The 20,263-nt window shown below is 37.6% G+C and overlaps 1 protein-coding gene across 1 annotated transcript in view; it reads right to left on the minus strand.

Annotated features, from left to right (window-relative positions):
• Positions 1 to 713: 713 nt before the first annotated feature.
• Positions 714 to 20,263, minus strand: part of MTPN (myotrophin) — a 30,308-nt gene continuing 10,758 nt past the window's right edge. The window contains exons 2-4 of the mRNA XM_063154089.1: positions 9,501 to 9,614; positions 8,467 to 8,550; positions 714 to 3,973 (exon numbers count right to left, since the gene is read on the minus strand). Coding sequence (XP_063010159.1) covers positions 3,887 to 3,973; positions 8,467 to 8,550; positions 9,501 to 9,614 — 285 coding nt within the window. The 3' untranslated portion in view covers positions 714 to 3,886. The remainder of the gene's footprint in view (positions 3,974 to 8,466; positions 8,551 to 9,500; positions 9,615 to 20,263) is intronic.

Genomic DNA, 20,263 nt, shown 5'->3' on the forward strand with positions numbered 1-20,263 from the left:
ACAGCAAGAGAAGTTCTGTAAACTTTTCAAAGTTTAGCGGAGAAAACCAGGAAAATTTAATTTATTTTGAAATATTTTTTTGATATTTATAGTTCTTCTACTTTGACACATCTTTCTGTACTTTTCTTTATAAGTGTCTATTTAAAAATAAATCATATCAAACACTTCAGGCAATTAGAGTCAAATCTCTACTGACAAGCAAAGTTAAAAAAGGAAGTCCTGACAAAGTCACTGCAAAGATGTCACAAGAATAATGAATAAACATTTCTATACAATTTTATTCATACTTCACAGCTGCGATTTCTGTTAATAACTGTTTTCAATTTCTTTGATGAAGGAGAAAGCAATTTGCTTCAGTCTTCACAGGTAATAGAAGGAACATTCCTCTCTGTACAGACAGTCTCTTAGAATTTAACATGAATAGAAGATCTTTAACCTTAACCATTTAAGCAGGAAAAGAAAGACTACAAGGCCACAAAAATTATCAAAACTCCCTTTAAATGAGTGCACTTTAAAACCCCCTAAAACAATCACAAAGAACATTATATATTTAGTTTTCAAAGCAGTTTTCATTCCATGTTTCTTATAAGCAGCAGCTAAACAGTTTAATCACTGTACATGTGAGCTGGAACTTAGATCACTTTGAGGCAAATAAAAAGTTGTAGCCTGAGGTTAATAAAACACAGGAATAGAAAAAGAAATGAAACTCCAAATTCTCATATCGCACAATTCAAGTTTATTCCATTCATTCTTGCAACACAAACTTAAAAATACAGTATCATTTAGCATTCTGATGTCTATGAACCATGATAATGATGAACCCAACTGTGTCAAAACAGTTAACAATGGTGAAAAGAGAAAGTCAAATATCAAAATGCACAGAGCACTGATTTTTCTTCTGTCACTGCGTAGAAAGATGATTGTTTATCCATTTACAAAATATAATTAAGACAAGTTTGTTTTGAAATTTTGCATGCAACACTGCAATTGCTTGACCTAGGACACTCTATTCTTGCCAGCCTCTTCTACAAATAATCAATGTTATGTTCATTTCCATTTAACTATTGTACTCCTTTTCTCATTTGCTCCCTGTAAGAAAAAGGGAGCAGAGGGTACAAAATTGAAAATATACTTAAGTTTATAACTTATTCAGCACAAATTTCAAAGGAAAAGGTTTAAGAACAGAGTGGATTTCCAAGTATATGCAATTCCAGTCTGACAAAGTATTTAAATTCTGTTTATAGAATGAAAAATAATTTACAGTTTGGTATTTTTATCTAGTTAGGACCTACTCAAAGATAGAGGAAGCCACCCATTATTTTTTCCACAAAATAGCTAACAAGAAAGAAACAAATGAACAAGCCCAGTCTTGAGACAATTACAAATGTATAAGCTTTTGTTTTTACCTTTTTTTTTTTTTTTTAATCCTGGGCAAAATGATTTAACACCTGTTATGTAGTGCAAAAAGCATAAAAGTATTTCTTCTTTATAAGCCAAACATTAAAACATTAAATGCCATCTTTTTAACTCTCTCAAAAGGCAGCTTGGGTATATATTACAGCCAAATTAACACTTGACTCACTGAAGTCTGTTTGCTTCTTTTTCCCCCCCCAGGGTGAAGTAAGAAAAAATAAGGTGTCCCCATAATCGTAGAAAAAGGGAGGCAAAATTGCCTCAGTGAATCTTAAGAAGAGTTAGTACAAACATGGTGTTTCTTTGCTCACTTAAATGAGAGTTAAAGGGAAGGGCAGGAAAGAATACAGAAGAAGAAAAAAAAAAAACCCAACAAAAATACAAAACCACTATGGCCAGACAACTTGATACTAATCAACACAAAAAACTTGAATAATCAAGTTCTCCACGTAAAAACAGATTGCAGTTTTCTAGACTAGTATTTGAATAGCTAAGTATTTAATAGCATAATATGGAGGCAAATTGATGCCAAAGATTGTTACTTTCATAGCTGAATGAAGAGTTAAACCTATAGTCTGTGTTCACACTATTACAATGACATGACAATCCAGCACTGATCAGAGATAAGATTAAAGAGTCCTCTTATAAATAGTTATTAAAAGCATTGTTCACCAAATATTCTTGTTCTTTTATCAGCAGTTCATCAATTGATTTATTACTGATTTCCAACCTTCTGTTCTTCCTTGCCACCTATCTCCAAGAGACAGAGTAATTGCACTGTGCAGTTTATGGCCAGAGTTGATTGTTTTCTCCATTGCTTTTCTTTTGCTATGTGTAGATGTAAATCAGTTCCTGCTGTCATTTTACACTCTCAATGCAATGCATTTCATATCCGAGACATTCAATCCTAATATGCAAGTTTATTCAAGTAAAACTAAATCTCCATTAAATACAAGTGGTAGTCACCAGTCTACTTCTATATATCCTCTCAACAGTGATACCAAAATAATATCAGCTACTTTTTAAAAGAATTCATCATGAGAAGTTATATTATATACATTTGTTTTTCTGTACTGTGTTTGTTACCAGAAAGTTTGAAATCTGTATTTCAAGAGAGAGGAAGATGTAGAGTTTGTGGAATAGAGCCTGTTACTCAGTTTTAAGTGAACCAGGAGTCTAATCAAAGTTTTCAGGATGAAAGCCAGCAGCTCAGATATTCCTGAGGACCACAAGGTGTGACAGGAGTGCCTACAACATCATTGAATACCTTCTCATCAATGTTCAAGACTGTCATACTAGTATAGTAAATCTTATCTAAAAGTCAATGGTTAATGTGGTATGGTCACACTGGGAACTTCCAGAACAAGCCTCATGCCTTAATGGAATTTAAGAGGTTCGTCCATTTGACAATGAAACACTCATTTGAAGATATGCCCAGTTTAAAAAAATTCTGTAGTAGTTAGAGCAAGTTAAGACTTCTGCTTGTACATCTTCCTGCTTCTACATCTGAACTTAGAAAGGTTCTGTGTTTACCAGAAAAGTTTAGCAACAATATTCAGCTGATCTGAATGGCTAAATAACTACTGTTCATTTTCCACATTTGCCTTGATTATCCTTGTGTACCAAACAGCCTGGAGCTTTCACACGTGTCTAGGAATTTTATGCTGATGTGGTGAGTAAAGAAATTTCATCTTACATTCCTTTTGGAAAAAAAACTACAGTGAAATTTTGATGTCTCTCTCAAAAGTAGTTACATAAAATGTCTGTCCTGGACTGAAACAAATATGGGATAGAAAGACTTCAAATTCAAGCATCCAAAAGTACCTTGGCAGATATTATGGAGTGTAACACCACCATGCCTCAGCTGGTCTTTCTTGGTTTGCTCAAGAGTCAGAAAACATTAGTGTGACATCCAATTAGTCAATATAAAGAACAGCTCCAATAACTAGTATCAAAAGTCCTCAAAACTGCAACAGAAGCTTTAGGCAGAAGAAGAATAAAGCTACCCAGTGAGAGAGAAGAGAGAAGAGCAACCCAGCCACCTAAATTACTACATTTCAGATTATGGCAGACACTAAGAGCATGGGACTTTGTCCCCTTCACAATTAGTTTCAGGTACATAGCACAGTACTTCCATCTAAAGGAAGTACTTCCATCCATCTAAAAAATCTTAGTACTAATCTAGGAGGCTTACAAGCCAAATATTCAGCATGATCTATCTTCCTTCTTCCATTTTCACTAGAAATGGGAAGAGATTGTGCACTGGAAAGAAGTCCTAGAGGGACACTGCTCATAATACTTTTCAACCCTCTCCAACCCGATTATCTTTGATAGAAGCCCCTAACTAGTCTGACTCATAAAGAATTTCCCTCCCCCCAAAGTATTTAGCTGAAGAAGCTGGAAGATGCAAAGAGTGACAGACAGGCAGCAGTGTGAGGCCACAGGAGAGACATTTAAGATATCAGTCCATCCGTCACTGAAGAAGAGTCTTGATTGCCTGGTTGTCAGTGGCTTCAAAGGCAGTTAGTCCATCTGGGCCTTTCACACTCTTATCAGCACCCTGGAAACACAATGGGAAGGACTGTCAGTTCATAAAGCCAGGCTAAATCAGTACAAATTGTGTCAAAAGATACAAAATTTGAATCATTATATTGATTACATACAGCTTTTCACTGCAGTGCCTTGTTTTCATTCAGAAACCAACCAGACAAGATTTATGTACAGAACTTTTCAGCATGCAGCTAATCTGAGTTTCCAACTTGGTCATTTAAAAATAAGGAAAAAAGCCACAATTTTTGTTACACAGAAAGTTGCAAGTCCAACAAATTATCAGTTAATCTTAGACGTATTTCTTATTTCCAGCAACTACTACTCTTACAAAAGCAAAAATTCAGTGTTACACACTTCTACAAAATCTACGGTGCAAGAAGCTCTCACATGCTAAATTACACAGGTAATACCTGAAAGAACTGATTTACTAATAAATCATACTATATTAGTTCTATGTCATAAAATGACCACACTCATCAAGGATCGTGCTTCTCTTCCATTCTGAAAAAAAAGTCCCTATTGATATATCACAAAAACACCATCACAAAATCATTCCAAGTCCAAAACTGCTCAGGTTTGTTTTGAAAGAGTTACATCTACACTTAAAAGGCAACCAAACAGAACAGGGAGGCAACAGGAAAATGAAGGATAATGCACCAAGTGGATAAATTGGAGGATAATGCACCAACTGGATAAATCAAAGAATTAGAATAAACTGCTGCAAGTAAGCACAAGCACTGTGCCAGATTTATGGGAGGAGAACAAAAGAAGGGAAACAGAGTGATTAACTAGTCATGTTTGCTTTGAGCACTGCGTAATCACATTCATGAATGGGAAAACACAGGCTAAACTGTAAATAGGGTAGCTAAATAAGGGGACAAAAGTTATTAGAGATCACAGGACTGATTTCAGAACAAGTCTGCAAGATGATATGCAAATCTCACTTGAAAATGACAGGAAAAACACTTTAGGTACAAATACATTTTGTCAAAAGTGTGTACAGCAGAGGCTTGTCTTCAGTTTATGCATAAGCTCTCCACAGAGTAGGTACAAATCCCTTCTCAATTACAAGGAAGATTGTTAGTTACTATTAAGGACACTGAATAGTTTAAGGACATAATGTACCTAGAATTTCCATAGCTTCTTCACTAATTAAACACACAAATCCCCACTGAACTTCCATACATAATACCATGTCTGTTCCCAAGACAACTCTCACTTCCCTAAACTTCTCTAACAGTCTAATAAACTGGATCTGATCCCACTGTGATGTGCTACCAATGCTACTTTTCACAATGCAGCATATTTCCCTCTCTGAAATTTGTACACTCTTTACTTGAATGTACTCAACCTGCCATTTGAAAAAGATCGTTTTGCAATGGTTTTTATGGCAGCACTGCCAGTCTTGTGGTCCACTGGCCAAACTGATCCTCTTGGAGCTGCTCATCTTCCTTGTGGCCCCTAGAGACTCTCAGTGCAAGAGATGCATTGAGCTCACTCCAGTGACAGGAGCAATTTTTAGTATTTTGTCTCTCCTACCACTGTGTAACATCCTTGGCCCAAACAGTACAAGGATGTTGCAGTTCTTTGGCATATGAACATGAGCTGAATTAGCCTGTTCCCAACAAATGACAGTTTGGTTACTGCAAAGACACACTTGGGCTGAAACCATGGGAACACGGCTTGTAAAACATTTATTTTTCCCCTAAGAGAACCCCAAGAGATTTAGCAGGTATTCAACACTTGTAATCTTAGTTGTCCAGGGAAAAGAAAGGCAAATAAGAGTACAAATAGCTTCTTCTGCAGGTGTTGATTATTTCTACTGTTTAGACAGCACTCAGATTAAAATCTATGTGGAAATCAAGAAGGCTTCAAAGCTGTTCATTGATGGAAAATCCTGATTTGAAGAAAAATGGAACTATCCAATAATTGACCTGACAGAATTTAAAGAACTTTAATTCATAAAACTCTCCACCAATGTACCAGCACTTAGGGTACCAAAGATAACAGTTAACTGGGGTAACTTTGAAGAATAAAGAGAGGTTTTAATCTTAACATAGGACTGCTCTCCCCCCTCAGAAAAATACTTCAGAAGAATTATTGACATTCAAGACCTGTGTTTCTAAAACAGCTTTACTGAATGTAGGATAAGAGGGTCATGACTACCTAAGGAGGACACCGTTTATTACACTCAGTACTAATAAATTTAGAAAATTGGCCATTAGCTAGACAGAAAGACTCCTACTCCTGCCTACATTCAATAAAAAGAGAAGGAAACAATAAAGGTCAGGTCAAGAGGACTTTAATTTGTAGAAGTACAACACTGCCTGGAAGCAACTTTATTAAAAAACTCATGGAAGTACAATGATTTCATAGTATTCTCCACTTCCCCAAAGTAAAAAGTTCCTAATATTTGTGTTATGTTCTACTCCGAAAATACACATACACAAATAAATATAAACCCTCTCTCCTGGGCAGGGTAATAACAAACAAGGATGTTTGCCCATTTAAGTCAGCAGGCAAAGCACAAATGTTAAACAGGCTCTGAGAGCCACACATGAGCTACTTGGCTCCAGCTGCAGCTCTGGAAAAAGCCCAAAGCAACAAGGACAGAAGCCATGATGAGAGCTGAGCTCCCACCAAACTGTGAAACCAGAACTGGGGGCACTTAACGAAGCTGGGAGAAGATTGGTTTACACAGCAAGCAACAAACTGCTAAAAAGAGTTGCCAGATGACACAACAGAGGCAGATGTCTTCTTGTTCAACAAGTACATGGATGAAGTCATGGCCAACAGATCTGCCAACACTTCTGAACAGGGGACAGATGGATGCACCTCTGAAATCCCCAGTACAGCAACCATGAATGAGGGAAATGAGTGAGCAGATGTGGTCATACTCACAGTTCTTCCTTTTGCCACTGTCAGAGAAGAAAAAAGGGGCTAAAGTGCCCAGCTTAACAGGATATTTCTTGTAAAACAAAAGCAGAACTATTTTGGAAGTTGAACAAATGGATGAAGTTTGTTGCATCCTATGCAATAGCCCTCATTCTCTAAGCTTTCAAAACTGTTAATTGTCTATTTTAACATATTGGCTTCTCTGACACTAAAAAATCACAACTTTTTACATTACAAATCAAACACCAAATTATTAAAGAAAAACATGGATCAATATCTGAAATATTTCTTGAAATACTCCTCCTCCCTCTCAATAGCTTGAGAGTCTCAGGTAAAAGGTTTCCAACACCTCCAAAGTCCATTCACCACACAAAACAATGGGGAATTTGGCTGAGTAACTGCGAAGAACATTAAACAGTCAGGAATTTTCAGGCCTTTCAGTAAGGGCTGACTCCTGACTCCCAGGTATCTGCTACCAAAGAACATATGACTATGGTACAAACAAGGCATGATTAAACTAATGTTTAAACAAGGTTCATAAAATAACTGTGCTAAGAGACAGAACAATCTCTACACATAAGCCCTGCCTCAAACAGACAAGAGCTGATAAGCCAACTTCCAGTTTATAAATATTTTATCAGCTAGCCCATGTAAATGGAAATCAACATTTAATTCTGCATGAAGAAATCTGAAAGTAATTTATTATTTGAACTAATCTAGGCTGGAAAACCCTCCAAACCAGAAATGGAAATAAATCAACATGGGATAAAGGATACCTTATTTTTTGATGATCCTAAACGAAGGATCGATCCTCAGAATAAATTTAAGCAAGTTGGACACACCATTTGAATTGTAAATTAAGAGTCACTGCATTTGTTTACAAAAAAGCATAAGTAATATCAGACAAGATCAAAGTTAAGTGAAATTCATGCAGCATTAAGGCAGTTAAGGAAAACTTTACCCTGGAAGTGGCACATGAAAGTATTACAAGGAAAGAATTCCTTTGGCCAAATGATTTAAGTGTAATCAAGGAGTGTATGTGAATGGAGAAAAAAGATTGTTTGAATTAACTACTGGCTTGGAAAAATTGATCACTTTTGTAATACAAATCGAAGTGCAAACAGAGACAGATTAAGCTTATTCTCCTCAGGACAAAATTTACAAGCTGTAGGACAGAGAAAGCTTGGCTCACTACTTTTATTTCCCCTCCCTCTGCCAACCCAGATGGGTTCTCAGTCATCTGGCAAGAGTCGAGGGAAACCACACCTCTGAGCAACTTCACAGCAGAGACTGCATCACATGAAGCACTTAAACAGCTGCCAAAGCCAAATCCACTGAAGGAATGCATTTTTTTCCCCCTTACTGATTTGCAGCTCTGCTCTTTAGCTGGAGCCCACAATACTCTTATGGTCACTGTTACTTTTTTACACAACAGAAATCCTTCAACTTTCAATTATCTTTCACCATGATCAGAGTACCCTCCCTGTTTTAGCATCTGCTTGATGCTCTGAATATATCATCTGGAGCATCATAATCTTAATGCAAAAAAAAAAATCCCAGTAATATGCTTTGCTAATGGATAACTTGTTCAAAACATTCCTATCTCACCTTTGACAGAAGCAATTTCACACAGGAAACGTGGCCCTCATAGACTGCTGATAGGAGTGGTGTGATATTGTGTTTGTCTGGAGCCTGCAAATTGAGATACAGTTACTTGAAGGACAATTTCATACAGCATTATAATGTTTCACAGAACTTTTTAATTTTCTTTAATCAGCAAGGAAGTAAAAAACAGTAAGGAAGTAAAAATTTAAGAATATTAGCCAGAAATGCATTCCATAGGATTTTTTACCTCTTTTTAATACAGGAAAGTTATAATTTAAAAAAGAGGTAATAGCAAGATATGTCTTCCACAAGACTTCAAGGTATCCCAAAGCTTGTCCATAATTTTAGGCCAATTGGGCAGTTCAGCTGACAAATTTTGCCCAATTTAAAAAAAACACTACTCCTAATTTTCCCATTTCAGAGGCAGCATCACTTCACAAAACAGTTTTGGCTGGAATATTCTTTTGGCTGTCTTCTCTCTAAACTACAGTCCTGAAAAGAGTAAGAAATGGAGCAACTGAAATGCTATTTTTAACTCTTCCCCAGCTAGGAAAATTCCTAAGGAAGAAATAATCTTCCCAGACATCCAGGAGCAAAATCCTGGCATTTTTGTTATGAACTAAAGCTAAGATGTCGCACATGTTAACTTTTGGACAAGCATTCCAAGGCTTGTCAACATTTGGGGTGTATGGTTAAAGTATTTAGGAACTTAACTTCTGGAGGGTTGATATAGCTTAGTCAAATCTTCTCAAAACAAGAAACCATGCATGTCAAGCTACAGTAAAATGTCTTAAACAAGAAAGAATGCCTCCAAAAAAGACACACTTTTTTTCAGTGTATCCAAAGAGAATTAAAACATTTAATAAGCATAATTGTGAACTTCTAACCTCTAGAATCCCACCTCTCAAATATTTTGAAATGCATCTAATTGTTTAGTTTGATTTAGATCATTCAGTGACCATTTAGGCACTTACACCAATCTCTTTGGTGTGTGGGGGAAGACTTTAGGACCCATTTGCAAATACAATAATACATACATTAATGTCAGCTCCTTTCAAGAGCAAAAATTCCAGAATCTCAAGCTGGCCACAGTCTGCTGCATAGTGAAGAGGCTTCCTCCCACCTTCGAGTGTCCGGTTGACATCTTCACCCTTTAAAATAAACATAACCTCATCAGCAAAATTTTAGAGTTAACACAAGAGGAAGAGCTTGACAGAAATCCAACACCTTTAAACATGCTGAAGAATGTTCCACCCAAATATTCCACTCACTGCCCAAGAAAAATGAAAATTAAGTAGTTCAATTTCTATTCCCTCACATCTGCACTTATGACTATAAGACAAGACTGATCCCTTGTTCTGTACTGCATCTCAGGTGTCCCTGTACACAAGGTACAAGTGCACTAGGTAACTCGATTTAAAAAACCAAACCAATTAAAAAAAAAAATCATTAGAGCTTGTACATAATGCTCCTCTTGGCTCATTTTGCTTCTCTTGCCCCACAACTAGGATCATAATTATCTAAGTTCCTTTATCTGCTTCTATGAATACTGGAGCTTTGCATAATGACAAACCAGCTGCATAGAAGTAAGTCAGCATCATAACTACCAGCAAGTGAGTCCAGGCCATCCATAATTTAAAACCCAATTATGAAACTGTCCACCCTGTTTTATAAATAGCACTTGCCAATTCTACATGATACAAACAAGTCTGAAGAGTCAAGCAGATCAGGCCACAGGAAGTTGTACTCTAATGCCTCTCATACGAGTGGATTGAGACATCTCTTAAGGCGTAAACAAAATTTAATTTACTGAGTACCTAATCAGCTTTGTTTCCTCACCTTGGGTTGTGCAACTAAGGATAAACTGATTTACTGCCCTTCCTTAGTGACAAGAAGTTACTGGAAACCAGCTAGAGACAAGCTGTGTGGTAAGTGACTTCTTGTTCTTATGTGCAGGGAATCTTAGTGTTTTAGGAAGTGGCTGAATTTTGCATCATACCTCAAGCCCTGTATCTCCACAGAAAAATTATCAGAAGAAGCACCAATTCATACTTCTCTATAGAGTCCCTGCAGTTCCTCCACTCCTGTCCCAAAGTTTTGGAAAGTGCACAGAATAGAGGGATTGACATACATCTTCTAGACATTATTTCCCTTCTAAGAATGGAAGGGAAGATTGCCAGAAGGAAATCTTATTCTGCTTTTGATGTTCTGTATAATCAGAGTTTTACACTACTAGTCAAAGAACAAGATGACCTCGTTATTCTCCTCTCTTCTCAACAGAATATTCAATTATTCATCATATACCCTTGTAGCAGATAGTATTGTGATGTAGTTTCTCATTTGCTGAATTTCATTGACAATTAAGTTCCAATTAAAAAAAAAAAACACCCAGATCAAAGTAGGCTAAGAGCACATAAATAGTCTGGGAAAGCACATAAAGAAGCAATATCCTTATGTTGAACATTAAACTCTACCCATACTTTTATTTGCACATGGACTCTTCCCATAATTTTAAAACAACTGGCATTTACATAACCCATCATGTTTGCTGATACATTAGGGATTGGGTGCACAGGTTTGAGAAGCCAACCACATGAAAGCTACACAATAACCAACCCAAACCAAAAGAAATCTCCAAAAACCCTTGTAAAGCCTGACACATGCCAAGTGAAGGAGCCTGGGAGAAGGGTAGGCAAGCTAACTCCTGGGACAGCACATAGTCAAGCCATAAAGTTCACAGTCCAAAGGACAGTTAGAGTCATCACTTCTCAAGATTAGGACAGTCCAGCAAAGCTCTCACTTTCTTAAGCTTATAAATGTTATTTGGCTCACTGGCTTATACGACAGTAATTTTTCTTTTGTTTTTAAAAAATAAAACCAAGTTCCTCTGTTCTCTCCCTAAGCTGGCTGTGGAATAAATTCCTGCTGGATGATGAACTTTCAGAGGAAAAAAAAAAATATCCAAACTCCTAGTTTCTTAAGATACCCATAAAGATGATGAAAACTTGTTTATAGGGGAGTACCTAGCAAAAGGTTTGCAAATAAAAATGTCTCAAACACAGATTACATGGTGTTGAATATTGGCACTGAGAACATGTATCATTAATATTCCAAGTTAAACATCAGAACGTTTTAGTCTGAATTAACAGAACACAGACATCACCTAAGTTACAAAAATTAAAAGAAACCAAGAACTCCTATATTCTGCAATAAACCAAGTCAAACATCCAGTTGTTTCATAGGTTTGAAAAGCCACTGTAAAACAAACCACTGAATGTCATGAAGCTTTAACTGGCCCTTCCTACTCCCAGTCCAAGAAATACAGAATTAGGAAGGGAAGATAAACCAATGCATTTAACATGCAGGGATCAAACTCTGGCAAAACCACTTGTTTCAAATGCAGTCACCAACACATTAAAAAAAAACTTGCAGGACTCTTCACAGGTAATTTTTCTCAGGTCTTTAGGTCTCCTATTTATATTGCCTAAGGCATCTCTCTGTAGGACAAGCAGTGTTTTCCAAAGTGAGGTGTGAAAACCCAGAGAAGGGTGCAAGACAATCCATTGGGGTGTGAAAATAAACTACATATTGTACTTTTAAATAAAATGTAAAAATAGCATTTATTTCACCTTTAGTTCATCTTTAATTTCCATTTTTGGGTATATTTTATAATGGCACATTACACAGTACAGGAGTACACACTGAAGCTGACTTAAGCATCAAGTCCCAATCCACCTGCTCAGGGCCAGGCTGGATGGGGCTTTAAGCAACCTGGTCTTGTGGAAGGTGCCCTGCCATGCAGGGGGGTTGGAATTAAATCTTTAGGCATAAGATAAAGACTTGAGCCCCTGCCTCATAAATGAGACAGCTCTGGTGAAGGTGTGGCTGATTATACCAACACAATAAGATGAAGTGGTCTGTCTCTCAAGCCTTGTCATAGGTTGGTGCAGAAACAGCACACAAGTAAAGGTTCAAAGAAAAATATTATCTCTACATCAAGTTTTCCAAATTTAGTGTGGTTTTGAGTAATACTGGCCAAACATGCCATAAAGAATGTTATCAACAGCAATCTTATGAGGTGATGATTCTCAATACAGAACTCTGAGTCAGCAAAGTAACCAATATATTGGTGGGCTGAAATGAAGCTGCTGAAGGGTTTATACTAAAAATCACCATCTCCTACAGAGGCGCATGGTCAGAATCCACAGCAACTGACAAAATGGACCTTAAGTTTTCCTTTAAACCCACAGGAGCAAAATCTGCTGTGCACAAGACCAAAAGTGACAGAATGATTCTTCAAGGAAGCTTTATGGGACTTCTGCCATTTTCTAGAGTCTAACAGAGCAGCAAGGAGGCTAACCTGTGTATATGGAGGAGATAAAATTAAGCCAGGATCAAGGAATCATATCACCCTCAAAATAAAATGTAGCTCCAGTCAAAGGTCAGGCTTCTCCTGAAAGAAGATTATTTTCACTTTCTAGTGTAGACCCACACATTCACTAACAATGGTGCGAATATTTCTGTACAGCTTCAGAAAGTAATTTGCCCAGGCAAAAGAGAAGACATGATCACCTCTATAATGACCTTCCAGAATACACTGAACTTACTCAGTCAGCCATTTAAAGCTAAGTCTGCCATAAACCACATTAGTCACATTTTTCTTTTCAGGTCAAAGACCCAGGGCACCAGCTATGTATTAACACTAAACACACGTTACACCCATGAAACATCAGTTCCCAGGTATCTGATTTAATCCCCTCTATTAAAATCTGATTATGAGTAAAGAAAAGCCTTGAATTACTAAGCAAGATGGCACAGAAGACTTTTATACCCTATTTCAAAAAGTCACTTAAAATGGCTAACAGAAGAACTTTAAATTAGGAGATCTTAAGGTATCAATGTCAGCTGAAACATGCCTTTCAATTTTTCACTGCAGGACAAGAAAATAAAAACTGGAAACTCACTTCCAAATACTTTTAGGAACTTTGCTTTTTAAGTAACTAAGAGTAGGAATCATTACAGCACACCCTATGAATGCAACTATCACCCACTTTCTGTAATGGAGCAATTTAATCCATAAAAACATCTGTTCTAACTAATTTCTTAAGTGACTACTGTCAAAAATAGTTATTCTTGAACTTAATTATTTCATTACCCTCTCTCTCACACATTTTCCTTGCTTTACCTTCTCTTGCCAATATACCTACACTAAATCTCTTGTTACATCTCATGTCCTTTTCTTTACCTCTAGTCAAGGCTTTGGCTTTTTAAGTTCCATCCCTGCACACCCTGGGGACGTGTCTGTGTTTACCCACCCCCAAATCCCATTTTTATGCTCCCCTCTTTCTTTCTGAGCTCAGAGAGGAGATCCTGACAGCCAAGCTGCCCTGAATAAGTTGTGCCAAATTTAATTACTTTTTCTTTTGCAGCCCTTGTTAAAAGAATGAACCAGAGTTTGCTGACTCTGTCCCTAATGCACATTATGACATCCGCTCCATGCAAATGAACAAGTTTAGTCATAAAGTACATGTTCTGAAGCTCATTATTTTCCAGGGAGATTAAATAACCACACCTAACTGACTCCATCCTTCAACTGCCCCTGCCTTTCTGCAGCCTTTATTACACAAGGCTGTATTCAATGCCTGCTTTGGTCTCCCTTTATCTGCAAACTCCCTCTTTTCCCAGCTCCTGCCAGTTTCAGAAGCATCAAATGAGCTAAACTCAAGTTTACCCTAATCTAGGTTAAATTTCACCATTAACCTAATCTAGGTTAAACCTAACCCTATAGCACACTCCAGGTGCTTCAAGCACAGGCTTATTTTGCAGTGGCACAGGAACTGAAACCAAGCCTGAGCCAGGTGTTCATGTGAGCACTGTGGTTTGTCAGAAGTGTTGTTCTAGAACATTACTGCCAGGCTACAAATGCCACAGCTCACCCTTCCCTTTAGCACCAGCTTTTCTCCTGTGTGGCAGCAACAGCCTTGCTACTTCCAGCCAAAGTTTGACCCTTCCCACCCCTGCACCAGAATTAGTGGCTGAATGATGAATTCAGTGAGGGAACTAATCAGTTTGAGAATTTATTTGATCATTTCCTTCATCTGTTCCATGACTTGGCATCCGAACACACCAGCAATTAGTAGCTGGGATTTGCACTGCAGTCCTACCACAGGAATAGAAACTGACAATTGTGGCCTCATTAAATCCTATTGCATAGGTTAACTGTATTAGTAGAGCAGTGCCTGTAATACTTATGGCATTAAAATGCTCTTTCAGATTTAGAAACAACTCCACTCCCCATCTGTGCTTATCATGCAAAAATAACTGCATCTCCCCTTTTCATGCATTCCTTCCATTTCAGTTTTAATGAAGGAAATCAGACTAAATGCAGTCTGATGTCCTTAGAGGGCAGGGGAGCCTCTTGCAGGAGCTACTGTGTAATTCCTGTCTTCATTATAGTAGGAAAGAAAATAACTCACTGTACAGTCTGCTGCATTACTTCCATCTCTTTGCACACAAGGGATGGCCACCCTTACAGTATTAGATAACTCTGACATTTTAAGCATAGCAACAACTTTGCTGTCTCAGTGGGAAAGAGGAAGAGTAAAAAAAAACCTCTTTCTATAAAGAAAAGCTTAAGTCCTATGCATGAGATATTTTGACTATTTTGCTGCACATTGAAAATACTAATACCAAAAACTTCATATTTACTATTTTCTCCAAAGGCTTTGTTTATGCTGGCTGTATTTTGCAGTGGAACATACATAACTGAGCTCTGAAATCACTTAAGAACAATCTATTCCTTAGTCTTCTGAAGGAAGAGCAAGCTTGGATAAATCACACCTGTAGAAAAAATTATTAGCCATATCCTCAAACAGTTTAGAAAACCATCTTGCACTTCCACAGTGGGTATGTGGATGAACTGATTATGACTTAATCTTCCCCAAACACTCTATTTCATGTTCTCAGAGCTTGAGCATGCTCACACCACTTCCATCATTCTCTACTATAACTTTCTCCAGGTTCATTCATCACTGGAAAGACTTTTAAAGAAAGCCACAAGCCCACTCCCCCATTCCACAAAAATCCAGAAATACCAGGTAAACACTCTGAAAATGAAAATACATTAAGTTATTTTTGCCATTCTATTTAAATTCTCAAAATGGTTGTGTTTTAAGTACATAAGCCAAAGTACTTTACTGTTTAACCTGTGTTTGTTTCAGTTGTATGTTCATGGAGTCTTCAAGTGTTTACTGCTGCCACATGGCAGCTCTGGGGCTCATCTAACCAAGTTACATCTCTAGTAAGGAAAATGTAAACACCTTGACTGAGAATCCCTGAAATCAATATCAGAGAAACAACTGAAAAAACCACCCATTTTCTACACATAGGTCAATCATTCTACAATTTCTAAAATAACACTGAGCTCAGAAATATTGGAAGCCAAGCACAAACTTCAGTCCGTACTCAAACAGCAAAAACAACATGATGTTTTTTACATATCTAATCCATGGGTCATAAACACTGGTGGAAATGAGGGAAAACTTAAATACCACACTTCTGAAATCTGACTAATAATCTAAAAATATAAGGAGAGTTTAATTCTACAAGCTTGTCAGTCTAGTGACTCATGCCATTACAGACTATTTAAGGCTGAAAGGGAACTTTGGAGGTTATGCAGTCTAACATTTGCTCTTATGTAGGTCCAATCAGATCAGGCTGCTCAGCTGAGTTCCACAGACCTCCAAGGACTGAGGATTCCAAAAGTTCTCCAGGCACAAGCCCTTTCATTTTGATCATCCTCACAGGGAGTATTTTTTCTCTTACACCTAATCAGAATTTCTTGTATTTGAACTGGAACTTTTGTCTCTTTCACTGTGCACAGCTAAGCAAACTTCTCTATATCCTGCTCTTTTCACTTAAAGATAATTATAAAATCTTCCCAAAAGGAAAAAACCCAAAAACAAACTACAAAACCCAAAAAACCCAAGTACCACAATTGTAATAACATCAACTTGTGCATCCTTCACCTATCAATAAAACTAGAGGTAAAAAAGCTTTCATAATTTTTTCAGTAGGTCCTATACTTCATAAAACAGTTGGTACAGATCTTCCTATGCCTTCCAGATTCCAAACTAATTTCAATTGCACTTCAGCTGTCATACCTCCTCCATCTCTGCATATTTGTACAATGTTTCTAGATTCCTTCCACTGGATCATTTTGCTTTCCCCTTCTCAGTAACTCAGAGTATTTGTTATAAATTCCTCAAAGTATGTGACACGAGATGCAAGCTGCAGTATTGAAAAACACCCAGCATTTCTCCTGCTCTCATGTAAGAGAGCTCCAAGTTCTAAAGCAAGGCCCCTGCAGGATCTTCTTCTCTTTAGAGAGGCTGCAGTGCCATCTTATTTGTATTCCAACAGCACAAGTAGAGCTAAGCACAGGTACAGTCTGGGCAGAGAATGGATGGAGAGCTGCTCTGGGGAAAAGGACTGAGGGGTGGTTGGTGGATGAGAAGCTTTGACACATCCCTGAGAGCCAAATGTACCCTGGACCCCAAAGCCATGGGGCCAGCAGGGCAATTCTGCCCCTCTTCACTCACCCGGAGTGCTGTGTTCAGCTCTGGGAAACATTTAGATGAGATATTAGGAGGAAATTCTTTACTGAGGGGGTGGTGAGGCACTGGAACAGGTGGCTGTGGATGCCCCATCCCTGGAAGTTTTCAGGGCCAGGGAGGATGGAGCTCTGAGCAGCCTGGTCTAGTGGAAGGTGTCTGTGTCTATGTCAGGGAGGCTGGAGCTAGATGGTGTTTTAAGTTCTTTCCAACCCAACCATTCTATGATTCTATGAAATAACACAGAAAAGAGTAATCTGACCTTTCATCATGGAAACAGAACTTAATGTATCTTTTCTCCTCTGAATTCTTCTTCCACAAATCAGTTGATCAAGCACAGAACTGGAACTTCAAATAGTCTGTTTTCAATTAACTTTGAAGATTTGAGATAAACTAAAACTGATTATGAGCTCAAACACAAAAAGTCAACTCAGCAGACTGAGTTTTACCAACGAAGACTCAACTGCTACTACCCCAATTTTCTCACTTATTGGAATTTTATTGAAACAATCCTTGGGCTTATGTGCAGAAGTACTAGATTTCCCATATGACCTGAACAAGAGTGTTTTCCTGCTCCTCAGTTTGCCTCTGGAATGATTCTGTACAGATTCCATTCTGCAAACCTTGTTCTCACCTAAAGCACCAATTCACACACTGCCAACCCCAACTGCAAACTGGAATGAAATACACCTACACACCCAAGAGATGCATTTTTGTAAAATATGCTGAAGTAATCTGACAGCATTATAGAATAGCAGCTTGCTACACAAAAAGAGTCACCTGGTCTGCCCTTTAGGCCTTCACTTCAGTGACCCCAGAACATTCCATCAGTCCAAAACAGCCTCAGAGTCTAAAAAGCAGCACTGACTTTGATGAAGTAACTTTCATTCTTGCCAAGCCAAACTGATTTAGCCAACCAAAATCCATGCTAGCACTTTCACACTCCAGTCCCTGGAGATTACCAATAGGAAATTACTTTAGGTATGAATTACTGAATCCATTTCATGGTGTATCTAAAAAATTGTTGTTTTCAAGTGTAAAATTAACATTACTCTAAACACCTTTGACTAGCAGACAAAATAAATTAATTTCTTCTTCCAAGCTGGTTATAAAATTTCTTTTAAATACTTTGTTATGGTAACTGAAATGAGCACCAGCCTGAAGCAGTTTTTGCTGGGTAGAGAGGTTAAATTTCTGCATCTGTGACAGGAACTGAAACATCTTTACACTGATACAGCAGACAGACCCTCACATCATCTGCCTTAATACAAATCTGAAGGTAACTGAACCACCAGTCCAATACTTTAGACAAGGAAATAATTTATGTAAGCTTTTGTGTATTTCATCATAACACTAGTCCAGTGTGCTGATTCCACATTCCCATCTGTTTTAACTAAGAGCAAGAACAACTCAAATGACCAGCTCAAAACAAGTCAGTGCAATGTATCATTTAAACTTCTGTACATTTTTTTCCTATAAATGGAAAAAAACTCTTGCCATATGATGCCTCAAGGGTTTCAGACCTAAGAACTGGACAGAGCAGATGCAAAAGATAAATTTCACATTTCCACTCAACCTGTTTTATTGAAAAAACTTCTAAAACAATGCAGGAGACCTAAGAAGAAGCAAGAGTATTTTATCATTTCTGCCCAGCAAGTTTATTTGGTCTTAAGTTTTCTTGTCTCTATCTTCTGATTCACAAGAAAAATGACCATGTTTCACTTATAGTCACTAAATATTCCAACCAAGAGCAAGAGTGGAACCTGGTGAAATAACCAGTAACTCAAAGTCTGGGTTAAGCCAAAGAGCAGAAAGGGAAGTAAAAAGATTAATGTTGTAAGCTGTGAATTGTTTATGATTTTGAAGCTGGTTTCTTCAGTTAAAAACTTGCAATAAGATCCTGCCAGAGCCAAGGAAATCAATTCACTGCAACTGAAAGTAGGCAGTTCCCAACTGCAACTGCAAAAATTTTGTGCCACATCCAAATTTTCATGTGGATCCCCTATATTTTCAAAAATTACTTACTTTCAGTCCACCCAAAAAAAAAATCACTCAGCCTGCACAGAGACAACAGCTATTGCTGCTCAGTGGTTCAGCATATTCCAACCATTCCAGAGTTCTCCACCTGCAGCCTGAGTGGACAACACTTATCTGCAGACAACTGAACCGAAGCAAATGACCTAGATTTGTTGTGTGGGATAACCACTTTGCACTTGGAGAACTTCAGAAAACCTAGAAGTTTGTTGGTTTCTGTTTAACAGCTGAGTGTGACTGCATTAGCAAAGCCTTCCTACTGATTATTTAATCACATCTTTTCAACTCCTCTGGGTGTTTTATTCCCCGTCCTCTAAATTTTATAACTTGAAGCAAAAAGGAATTTTCTCCCAGATGTCTTCTTTCTACCCTGTATGCTTTGGGAAATATATGGGACAAGCTGATTTAACACCTCCCCCTTATCACATCTTACTGAAACAAACAGAAATAGCAAAAACATCCACCAGAAATCCTGTAGAGATAGTGATCAAAAACCAAATCCAAGTTAACAGATGTTGAGAAGGGAACTTGAATACAGAAAGTTAAATCCCTGTGGAAGAGGCTGAAGACATGAGTATCAAATTTTCATTATTTTTCTGGACTCATTTCTACTATTTACTATTAGTTTATCCTGCAATATCCAACTGAGCTTCTGTTTAAAAAAAATATGAAAAAAAGGCTACTCAAAGAATTTCAGGACAACATTCCCCCTAAAGACCCTTATCAGTTTATCAAAAAGGGGTTTCTGTTCTGAGGATAGTGTGTGTCTCCAGCTGGCATTTTGTAGCAAGTTGTACAACCAGAGCAGACAGATGTCTGTCCATGTAAAAAATGGATATCCACTTTGCAGTTCTCTACTTTAGGAGAAGTCTTAATTGCTAATAATAACACCAATACTTGGTCTATGAAAGTTAAGAAAATGAATTATGAACCTGATGATGAATTTTGCCTGTCTTGATATCATATCTAAAGTACTCTGAAAAGCTTTTAAAGCACTGCTACAATTATTCTGGCTTAAGCCAACAAAAAGGTCCTTAACAAGCATACTTTTCAGGTTTTGTTGGTGGTAAACAAGTATCTAGCTTATCCACCATAATCAAATGCAATCTGAAGTCCTTTGTCTCAGTCAAACGAATACAATTCCAGAAACAACT

The sequence above is a fragment of the Melospiza melodia genome, chromosome 4 (genome assembly GCF_035770615.1).
Source record: "Melospiza melodia melodia isolate bMelMel2 chromosome 4, bMelMel2.pri, whole genome shotgun sequence".
NCBI lineage: Eukaryota > Metazoa > Chordata > Aves > Passeriformes > Passerellidae > Melospiza > Melospiza melodia.